Source organism: Phyllobates terribilis, unplaced genomic scaffold (assembly GCF_046119375.1).
Source record: "Phyllobates terribilis strain yellow unplaced genomic scaffold, ASM4611937v1 Scaffold_8__6_contigs__length_399053987, whole genome shotgun sequence".
NCBI lineage: Eukaryota > Metazoa > Chordata > Amphibia > Anura > Dendrobatidae > Phyllobates > Phyllobates terribilis.
In genome coordinates this window covers 91850856-91862941 of record NW_027362768.1, presented here as the reverse complement: position 1 = coordinate 91862941, position 12086 = coordinate 91850856, and the positions used below count along the sequence as shown (strand labels likewise).

Here is a 12086-nt window from a genome sequence, read left to right as displayed (position 1 = left end):
GGAGGAAAGGAGAGGGAGGTGAGCAGCTAACTACTGTATAGAAACTAATGGACTGGAGAAAGCTGACTGGGATGTTAAGAGGTAACCTCTCTCCTACAATGTAACTACTGTTCACTCTCAACCAGGCACTAGAGGATGGGCTCCATGGAAACCAGCTGTACACTATAAAAGATATAAGTTCTCATTGCAGGAGAATGACAGCAGATAGATAAAGCAAGTAAATGGCAAACTTGCTTATTTTCATGCTTTCTAACTAAAGCAATTTAAAAACTTGAGAATACCCCCACAGTGTTATTTGTTTTTCTTTAGCTGCAAACCATGTAAATCATACACCTTTCACAAGGAAGAGGTTTTGAGGAAACTGTGTAAGAAGCTGTTAAAAAAATTCAAATGACATACAAAACAATGCTAGAATAAATAATCTATTTACATCAAGTTGTACAGCATTACATTTCTAATCATTGGCGCCATTCATTTCAATGATAAAACATACACAGTGCTCTACTTCAAAGGGAACCTGACAGGCTGAACATGCAGTTCAGTCTTCGTGCAGCATGTTCTAAAGAAGAAGGATCCCAGTGTACTGCTATATATAACTTTGTGAGAAAAAGATTCAGAATTACTTACACTTCATAGTTTAAATCCCAGCTTATTATGCATTTAGCAGTAAAGTATGTGATGGTAATCAGTGATTGACGGCCTTCCATGTATAACTATACACATAGAGATAGGAAGGCAGCACGGAAGGAAGGCAGGAACAGGTGGCTCAGTGGTTAACACTGGAGCCTTGCAGCGCTGGGGTCCTACCAAGGGCAACATCTGCAAGGAGTTTGTATGTTCTCCCCATGTTTTCGTGGGTTTCATCCGGGTTATCCTGTTTCCTCCCACACTCCAAAGACATACTGATAGATAATTTAGATTGTGAGCCCCAATGGGGACAGCGATGATTATGTATGTAAAGCGCTGCGGAATATGTTAGCGCTATATAAAAATAACTATTATTATAGGTGTCAATCACGATAGAACTAAATAAGAGTGGCCACTGGACTCCCATGTCAGAATGAGGGGGATTTATATGGCTAAATTAAAAGTTATATTTGAATGTAAATATGTATTTTGTTAAACATATATACATTATGGTTAATGTGTGAGTGTATATATATATATATATATATATATATATATATATATATATATATACAGTATATATTGAGATTTATTGATTAACCTGCTATTATATATGCTCGGACCCTCCTGCTTCATAACATGCTGCCCACAGAATGGACATCAAGTTCATAGGTTCGGTTCTCTTTAAACCAGTCTACCTAACAGTAATTACTTAGTAATCACAATTCTCCATACTTATATACCATAGCTATATACTCCATTTTTAAAAAATGTCTTGTGTATCTCTTTAGCTTAAAATTTTGTGCAAGTAAAAATGTTACAAGGGTGACTGTAAATAAATTAATGATAGAACATCTACATGTACACTACTTACAGATCTATATAGTGATAGAAGATTATTGCTGTTATAAATCAGCAGATATCTTCAATTAAAAGCTATAAATGTGAATTTATACTGGTGTCTAATAGACTCTTCATTGGAGGAGCTTGAATCAAAATTGGAAAGGAGCAAATTTTTGAAGAGGGTTTTTACCATGTCTCTATTAGGGCACCAGGATGCTAGAAAGGTGAGCAACTGACTTACCACCGACCCCTGTAAGTCAAGGCACGGAGCCACACCAATATGGCAATTCTCACTCTTGGTACTTATCAGATTTGTGTATTTCTCCTTCTATTTAGGTCTGGCCAAAGATCCCATAGTGATAATACCCAATAGCTTTGGATTTCTACAATAAAATAATATAATTTCCAAGAGCATTGTAATCTGGAAAGGGGTAATCTTGATGAAGTCTGTATTCAAATATTGGCGAACCATTGATATGGCTGACCTATATGATTGCTTTAATTTTGTTATTTTACTGCAATATTTAGACTATAAGAGGGACGATGATTTTTATACAGTGATGGAAGAAGCGGTCATTTGTATGGTGAAACCCTGGGTTGGGATACAAATTTGGCATCTGCCACGAGGTGGACTGCTCAATGCATTTGTTTTTTAGGGCTGGTTTAATTACTTTTGTGAGTATAATAAATACCTTTCCCCGCTATCCAGTCTAGTAGAGATTCACTAGACTATATTCCACTAAATTACTAGATTATTACTAAATTAATTATTTCTAAATTACTAGATTAATAATCCACTAGACTATATTCTACTAAGATCCACTAAACTATAATCCATTTTATCAGTTTAGGTACCTTGTCATCTGGATTTATCCACTTTATCTGAAGCGTGATGTTTACAGGGATTCTGACTGTTTCACTATAGATTTTCTATTGGACTGATTACTTGGAAACCAAGGACCCTGTTGGCATTATCCTTTATCTGTATTAGGTGGTGAGCTCTCTCACATTTCTGCCCAATATAGCGTAGTGGTTTGTTTGCAATTTTACTCATTTAATCTTTGGGATTAAAGGACTCATCCCAAATACTGCATCACCTCCATTGGGATCTTTTTGGGATTGATGCAATTACACAATTTCTTTGTCCTTATAGAATTAATGTAGTTCATTTAAGCCTAAAATTTCAGTGTCTATGCTCCCTTATAAATGGTTTTTATATATAATAACCAGTTTTTCAACTGATTGCCCAATATGATGAAACGGAAGAAAAATGAAACAGTCCAAAGACGTAAACTCAACATCGCTTGACTTTAGAAAAGAGAAATATAACACATATCCATTAAAACATGGAAGCTAAAAGAAGTTTCTAGGATATAACAACCTCAAAAATATTACTATTGCACACCTTCCATCTGATGATGTGGGGAAGATTGAAAAAATAAGATATTACGTCATGGCACCAGGAGTTCCCCATTACACGGGGAATGTATTAGATGAAGGCCATCGTCCAAATATCAAAATCACAATTTTCTAATATATTTGGGATTTGTAAAGTTCACATCATAATTGGTAAAGGCCGAAAAATGTTTTGGTTTCATCAAAACTTACTAATTTGACATTGGAAACATTTACATACAATTCATCATAACTGGTGAGGTTGAATACAGCTCCCACATAACTCTGTCTTCCCCATATAAGAGGTGGGATACAGTTGTGATCCTCTTTATTTTCCATCAGTTTGATTTCTCCTAGATACCTTGAGGACTTCTTGTAGACAACATGAGTCAATTCTTTCTTAGAACAATCCGTCCCCCGGAAGTAGATGGAGGAATAGAGGAAGTGCAGGCCTGTTTTATTCACTATTAGGCCTCTGTTTTTGTACCGAATGCCTGCGGTAAATGCACGCCCAATTTGATCTTCCCAAATGAGTGGCAAATTTTGACTGTTCTTTCCTGTAAAATCAAAGTACAGATTTGTTATTGAAAATATATTATTTAAAGTCACATTCTGGATCTCCAGTAAATCTAAAGAACTGATGTACCAAAAACAATGATGTAAACTCTTGATATACTCTATGGATCTACCCCATATGCTTTTCAAGATCTATATGTATAAACATTAATTCTTAGGGTATCTTTATACCGAGTTTTTTTCATATGGATTTCTTTTTGGATTCAGTTTCCAAGTCCAAATGAAATCTGTATGCAATGGATATAAATGGAGTTTTCACCACCCCAATCACATTATTTTCATTTATTTTACTAGCTTACATAGCACCGTTAATTTCCACAGCGCTTTACAGACATTATCATCACTGTCCTCATTGGGGCTCGAAATCTAAATTCCCTATCTGTATGTCTTTGGATTGTAGAAGGAAACTGGAGAAAGTGGAGGAAACCCACACAAACAAGGGAAGAAGATACAAACTCCTTGCCGTTGTTGTACTAGGTGGGATATGAACCCAGGACCCAGCTCTACAAGGTTACAGTGCTACCCACTGAGCCACAATACTGCCCACTGAGCCACCATGCTGCCCAGTCATATGCAATGGAAATTTTCTGAGCAGAGGCTTAGCTGCCACAGGAATAAGAAGCTTGCTATTTCTTACTAAGGATTCCGCACAGGAAATGTAAAAAACATCTATTGAGTGACAATGGCCTTAATCATCTTGTGAATCCATGGCAGTACAGATTACAAATCCATGACATATCCATGGCAGGAATCTAAGGGATAGTTGTGGAAACTACACACCAGTTTTTAATCTTTTCTCTGAACCTATCCTTACAGAAGAAGAAAAGATGCCCTGATACAGTATATGCTTGATATGGTATAATTTTCAGGGCTCTCTGCTAATGCCGGACTACTCCTTTAATCAAGATAAGGGATAGAAAACAATTCCAGATCTGAAAAGAACGGCATTCCTAGACGTAGTGTGAACACCGGATAGAGTGGGATATTTTTTCCCACTACACAAATAAATACATATAATTTAAAGTAGCCAAATGCACATCTTAGAAGAATTTATTAACATTGTGCCTTTGCAATTCTCCATTCTAGAGAGACTAGCAGGTCATCTGGTGTACAATGAAGGCACATTGTTCCACAAAATCAGACACTTATGTGAGAAAGAAAATATTTTTATATTAGAGGAAAGGGGTAATCACGCCCTCTGCTCCTTGACTGACAGCCTGCTCTGTCGCATGTGCAGCATGAGTGTGCAGAGCGGGATGTCAGTTAAAGAGCAGCGGAGTGATTGCAGTGTGCTCACTGTGCCCCTTGTACTGCCTCAATTACTGGAAGCGAGTGGCTGCAGGGAGAATATATCTTCATGTTCACTCTGCAGCTGCACTGCCAATTAGACTGCGACACTTTTTTAGAATGCTATTGACCTGCAGATTACCCCTATAGTTGTGGGTAAATACTATTTTTTTCTGACAGTTTCCCCTTTAAAAATGTAAAATTCAGAAGTGAGATTAATATTTACCTGTGACGTGTGCTGCTAATCTGCCTTCTTTTTTCTCTGGGTGTATTTCCAGCCCCCCTACAAAAGACAATGGCCAAAAATTAACCTCCACAAATTCTGCATGTTTACAGGATTTCATATACAGATTTAAAAAAATATTAAAGGAGTGTAATTTACCTGTTAGCTTTGCAGATGAAGGAGATAAATCTGCATCGCTGGACTGAAAGAAAAAAGAGATAACATCAGGTAACTCTGGAGGAAAGTATGCAATCATTTATAATATTCACTCCCATTTTCTCCATTTCAAATTCTCATTGGAAAATACTAAAGAAAGCGATCAGTTCCCTAGCTGTGCCTCCACAGGAGAAAGGAAGTATTACAAAGAGCTGCTTGTGTCTGGGTCCTCCAAAGGGAGAGATAATCTTTGAAGCCCATTTCTAAACTAATGAATTGATCTAATTAATTCCTTTACCCTAATAAATTATTCAACAATTAATTTTCCAAATTACACAGCTATCAAAACTTTTAATAGACTTATTATCTAATCCAATTCCCGATTAGATTCTCTCCTGGGACTGTCAGCAGAATACAGACATTAAAGAGGTTGTCTACTAATTTTACATTGATGCCCTATCCTTCGGATAGGTCATCAATGTCTGATCGGCCGGCACCCCCCCCCCAATCAGGAGTTAACGATGGTGGCGGCACCCGGCAGGAAGTACTTTCTTGCGGAGCTGGCCGTCTACTTGTAGTGGCCGCCACGGGGAACTGCACATCTGCCTCCTATTCAAAGCAATAGGAGGTGGATGTGTAGTACCAAACCCCATCCACTACAAGTACACGGTCAAGCTCTGCAAGCAAGTGCCACCAGTGCCACCTGATTGGCAGGGGTGCTGAATGTCGGACCCCGGCCGATCAGACTTTGATGAACTATCCTAAGGATAGGGCATTAATGTAAAAGTAGTAGACAACCTCTTTAATGAAAGCACATGTATTCTGTCAATGTAAATTAGAAACTGCCAACACAACAGTTGTTTACTTTCTCCATTTACAGAACAGGGGCATTGTATATGGATCGTGTTATGTGCTAATAGCTTGAAGCATGGAGTTCGGGGGGCTGTAGGACTCTTTCATATACTTATGACCGCTTTCATCTAGCACCCTTCTTATGGAAGAGCAATTTGCACTTAATGTTATTTCAGTATAGCTTAGAACTTAATTCTTAAGCCCTCAAATATAAAAAAAAATGTGGTAAACTCTTATTAACCTATTAAATTATTATTCCATCCGCCCAAAAAAGCAAGTTATTCCCTGTCCGTGAGAGATAGGGGATAACTTTTTGATCTTTGGGGGTTAAGCGGTCGGATCCCAGTGATCAGTAAGTTATACCCTATCTTATGAATAGGGGATAACTTGTCTTTTTTTGGAATAACCCTTAATAAGATTAATTTACTGACAATTTAAATGAGGATGGATATTGATGAACACATATCAAAAGATTTTGCAATATTTGTCAAAAATATATATAGCCACAATTGCATGCAAACTCTTATCGGCGCTCATTACAAAGAAGAAAGTTTGTTTCTTAAATTAATATATAAACTCGCAGATTGTCTTTGACACCTTTCTCTTCCATTAATATCCAATATTTGACTCTAATTTCCCCAGTCATGAAGAAGACACTTAAAGACCTTGGACCCATAACACTAGAGCTTACGTATACATCATATGTGAAATATTGAAGAGACGAATAGCTGCTCTATAAGTGATAAAATATGGTGTCCGCTAAAGGATTATTGAGTTCCACAAAATGCTCAAAAACATACAAAAAGATCAAACTTTTCCATGCTCGTATAGTAATGGGAATGATTAGACTCCAGCTCTTCCACACGCATGGGAAAAATATGAATGCTATAATTTATCTATATTTTAGTGATAAGACCAATTTATAGATATTTTATTTACCAGTAAATTAGAATATTGCCCTATATCCTACTTTTTGACTTCATTATCTAACAACATAATTATGAGCATAGATGTGTCAGAAGAGATAAAATTTTTGTAGCACTTTTTTTGTTGGAGGACATAAGACGATGTCCGATGGATGATCGATGTTTTTTCAGGCTTATTGAAGTTTATTTATGGTCGTATTCAAAGTGTAACCATAATTTTGAAAAGTTTTTATATTTTACAGGAGCTACATAGTGTGGCTGATTGGTGGTGGTCCGGGTATTGAAATCCCTACCGATCTGTCAAAATTCTGAAGTTACGCAGCTCTCACAGAGCTGTGTATGGTCCGATAGACTTAGTATTGAGGCTGTACACCTCATATAGGAGCAGCGCACTTCAGAGTTGTGTTTTGACTGATCGGTGGGGGTCTCAGGATCCGGTAACCTACCGATCAGCAACACTGTGCATCTCTTAGCTATAATATATAAATTAACATTTACTCTATAAGTTTGATTTATTATATATATATATATATGATATATATATATACACATATATATGTAAGTATTTATGTATGTATATATTTATACATATATATACAGTACAGACCAAAAGTTTGGACACATATTCTCATTTTAAGATTTTTCTGTATTTTCATAACTATGAAAATTGTACATTCACACTGAAGGCATCAAAACTATGAATTAACACATGTGGAATTATATACTTAACAAAAAAGTGTGAAACAACTGAAAATATGTCTTATATTCTAGGTTCTTCAAAGTAGCCACCTTTTGCTTTGATGACTGCTTTGCACACTCTTGGCATTCTCTTGATGAGCTTCAAGAGGTAGTCACCGGAAATGGTCTTCCGACAATCTTGAAAGAGTTCCCAGAGATGCTTAGCACTTGTTGGCCCTTTTGCCTTCACTCTGCGGTCCAGCGCACCCCAAACCATCTCAATTGAGTTCAGGTCTGGTGACTGTGGAGGCCAGGTCATCTGGCACAGCACCCCATCACTCTCCTTCTTGGTCAAATTGCCCTTACACAGCCTGGAGGTGTGTTTGGGGTCATTGTCCTGTTGAAAAATAAATGATGGTCCAACTAAACGCAAACCAGATGGAATAGCATACCGCTGCAAGATGCTGTGGTAGCCATGCTGGTTCAGTGTGCCTTCAATTTTGAATAAATCCCCAACAGTGTCACCAGCAAAGCACCCCCACACCATCACACCTCCTCCTCCATGCTTCACGGTGGGAACCTGGCATGTAGAGTCCATCCGTTCACCTTTTCTGGGTCGCACAAAGACACAATGGTTGGAACCAAAGATCTCAAATTTGGACTCAACAGACCAAAGCACAGGTTTCCACTGGTATAATGTCCATTACTTGTGTTTTTTAGCCCAAGCAAGTCTCTTCTGCTTGTTGCCTGTCCTTAACAGTGGTTTCCTAGCAGTTATTTTACCATGAAGGCCTGCTGCACAAAGTCTCCTCTTAACAGTTGTTGAAGAGATGTGTCTGCTGCTAGAACTCTGTGTGGCATTGACCTGGTCTCTAATCTGAGCTGCTATTAACCTGCGATTTCTGAGGCTGGTGACTCGGATATAGTTATCCTCAGAAGCAGAGCTGACTCTTGGTCTTCCTTTCCTGGGGCGGTCCTCATGTGAGCCAGTTTCTTTGTAGCGCTTGATAGTTTTTGCAACTGCACTTGGGGACACTTTCAAAGTTTGCCCAATTTTTCAGACTGACTGACCTTCATTTCTTAAAGTAATGATGGCCACTCGTTTTTCTTTACTTAGCTGCTTTTTTCTTGCCATAATACAAATTCTAACAGTCTATTCAGTAGGACTATCAGCGCTGTATCCACCTGACTTCTGCACAACACAACTGATGGACCCAACCCCATTTATAAGGCAAGAAATCCCACTTATTAAACCTGACAGGGCACAACTGTGAAGTGAAAACCATTTCCGGTGACTACCTCTTGAAGCTCATCAAGAGAATGCCAAGAGTGTGCAAAGCAGTCATCAAAGCAAAAGGTGGCTACTTTGAAGAACCTAGAATATAAGACATATTTTCAGTTGTTTCACACTTTTTTGTTAAGTATATAATTCTACATGTGTTAATTCATAGTTTTGATGCCTTTAGTGTGAATGTACAATTTTCATAGTCAAGAAAATGCAAAAAAATCTTAAAATGAGAAGGTGTGTCCAAACTTTTGGTCTGTACTGTATATATATAATAAAGCGAGCTAAGGCCCATCGGTATATATATACATATATTTTTTTTTTCTGCCTTATATCCTGTCGTAATGAAAAGTGCATAGTTCCCAACCTTGGTTATAAAGTGCATGCATGGCTAATGGATAGTAGACCTCATGTGACTATGATGGCATAAAAAATCAAAATATAATATTATATATATATATATATATATATATATATATATATATATATATATAATATATTTATATTATTTTTTGATTTTTTAATTACTGTCATAGTCACCCAAGGTCTACTATCCATTATCCAGGTAGGCACTTTATTACCATTGTTGGAAACTATGCACTTTGCATTACAACAGGATATAAGATTTACCCTTCATAAGCATCTGTATGATTTTCTATCTGGACTATCCATAAATCCACAAAGCACATCTTTGTCCTTGACTTTTGATAGGTCTCCGCAAACTAGAAGTGAGTTAATAATCAGCCATAGAGACAGAGATGGTGTACAGAAGCATAACCGGTAGAGGTGTAACTTGAAGATCATGGGCCTCAATGCAAAAGCTCCTATGGGGCCCTCAATTATTGCAAATGTTTAATGAAATTGGTATTTATATAGAGGGCAAAGGGACTTTTTAGGCCCCTTACTCTCCAGGGCCCAGGTAAAATTTCAACCCCTGCGCCTATTGTACTTACAGCCCTGATAACTGGGGCATTAATGTCTCTATTAATTGAAGCCTTTTTACTCATTTAAACTCATTGAAAGGATAAAAGTACAGACACAATGGAATTAAAAAAATAAATTGGAATGCCAGCACAATGATAAATTGCGGGAGGGCATATGGACCATTCATGTTGTGCATATTCAGAAATGGATAAATGACATCTCACACACAGATAATGTCAAAATTCTTATAGAAGAAAAAGGTTAATATTAGTGCATGGTATCTCATAACCACAGTGTTTCCTAGTCCACTATAATATTGGTTGGTGAACAGTAGGATTAATCAGTTTCTTAGAGTAGGACTTCTCTTGGATACGTTTACATGGTTTCCTGGACTAGAGAGCACAAAGGGTGGATTCCAGGCTCCAATTCCTGCATTGCACCATTGTCTTGTATTAATCTTTAAAGCTCGGTTTGTCAATTGATAAAACTACAAGTGCATATTAGAGAATTACCTAAATGGCAATTTATCAATAATGTTAATACTGGATTTGCTTAATAAAAGTGAATTTCCAGTCTGGGGCTTTATTATAATTTCATGTATGTAGATAGTAAAAACAAAAAAGCATTGATCAATTGCTTAATAATTCTTCACAGTGGTTGGAGCTCTTCTAAAATAGAGATTTAATAGCCTCTGCGTATACAGAGGCAAATTCTGAAATTCTGACTGCATCCAGCCACCACTAGGGGGAGCTTACTTTCCATAGTTACTTTTCATTCACGCAAATGTAACAAAACTGCAATACCAAAGTGCGATGAAGAAGTATTGCAAGTGCAAGTACGAACTAATGTGACGCCTGATGTGAGCAAGGATACCACAGTAATCGCACAAGCACTATGGCCCATTCAAGCAGCTGATTGTTGAGGGTATAGGACCACCACTGAACTGATGCTGGTGATATATTATGAGGATAACCAAGGATAATCCCCATAACCATAGTACCTGTAGCTGCTGGGATTCATACCCCGTCCTCTCCTATGCAATGTAATGACTAAAGACTGTTGTGTCTGAAATGCGTCTGCTTTTAGATTGAGATATGTAGCTGCGACATTTTTAATATATTTTTTCTAAATAAAACTATTTTAGATTTTAAAAATAGATGTTCCTGGAAGCTGGATTTACCTTCCTTAATCCATCCTCTCCTATGACCTGTATTCTGCTGACAGATTTGCCTGGCAGCAGAAAACAAATTGAAGTTCCATACAGTTTGGCATGTAATTACAGAATCACTGCCATAGCTGTTAGTGATATTCTTGTTGGTCTACCCTGAATATTAAAAAGTAGACAATTGAAATTGCTTTGCATTTAATGCAAATTGCGTAAACCCCTTTCTTACATGTTGTGTGTATGTAGCAATGAGAAGAAAGCATACAGTAAGTGCGTATACCTGTTTGATCTCATCCAGCTTCTTCTGTAATTCTGTGATTTTATACGTTCCCAGTCCAACTCCTGCCAGCGCCAAAAGGACCAGGAGAAATATAAACACAAGATAAGCACAAGTTCCATCTTTGCGTCGCTTTTTCCTGAAATCTGGAAAACTTGGTAGAGGTGGCGTCGGCGGCATTGTTGCATGGGTCAGAATTACAGGTCTTTCATGCTGGTTCATCCAAAAAACAGGTTCCCGTGCATATCTTAGGTTCTGCTGATGCATGTTTAATCTTCATGTGCTACAGGTTTAGCTGAAGGAAGAAGTGTTTTTTTTTCTCACTTTAAAACCTTTATAGTACTAATATAGCAACGCCGCCTCCTTACACCTTCTTTTCGTTCCTCCTCTTTACTCCCCCCTCCCTTTTCATATATTTGCAACCAACGGAGCTACAACATCCTCCTTGTGAAAGCTCTTTATGACTTGCTTTAATATAACTCCCACATGATTAGATGTTTCTATAGAGATTCATCTGTTTGTTTAAAATGAAAAATGTCAAAAATCTAAGGGTGTATTTGCACTGCACGATATTCGGGAATGAGTATTACTAGGAACACTTGGTTCTCCATAATCATATAGTGTATGCAGGCTGCAGATCACTCGATGAACAAGCAAAATACTGAAATGATCTTTTAGCTGCTTAAAAAAATAATTGATCTCGGCAGCACATTGTCCTATGTAAACAGGATCTGTGCTGCCGAGAACAATCACAGCCTATTTGCACTGAACGATCTGTTACTGATTGCACTGCACACGAGAGATGCTGTCTGCCAATCTAAATAGGCTATTAAATGATCAACGATCAGAAAATATTAAGTAAATTGGCAGTC

The 12086-nt window shown here is 37.5% G+C and overlaps 1 protein-coding gene across 1 annotated transcript; it reads right to left on the bottom strand.

Moving 5' to 3' along the window:
* Positions 1–468: 468 nt before the first annotated feature.
* FASLG (Fas ligand) lies at positions 469–11528 on the bottom strand. Its single transcript, XM_073642584.1, has 4 exons — positions 11218–11528; positions 5111–5153; positions 4955–5011; positions 469–3422 (listed from the first exon to the last, which is right to left on the bottom strand). The coding sequence occupies exons 1-4, from the start codon at positions 11479–11481 to the stop codon at positions 3031–3033; spliced, it is 756 nt and encodes a 251-aa protein (XP_073498685.1). The 5' UTR covers positions 11482–11528; the 3' UTR covers positions 469–3030.
* Positions 11529–12086: the final 558 nt, after the last annotated feature.

What these genes read in the sequence shown, in the direction of transcription:
- FASLG (XM_073642584.1), bottom strand. Translation starts at nt 11,481, where the DNA reads ATGCATCAGCAGAACCTAAGATATGCACGGGAACCTGTTTTTTGGATG. An exon ending in AGCTGGATGAGATCAAACAG is followed by an intron (nt 5,154 to 11,217) that starts GTATACGCACTT and finishes TTTTTCTTTCAG; the next exon opens with TCCAGCGATGCAGATTTATC. An exon ending in ATTAGCAGCACACGTCACAG is followed by an intron (nt 3,423 to 4,954) that starts GTAAATATTAAT and finishes TTGATTTTACAG; the next exon opens with GAAAGAACAGTCAAAATTTG.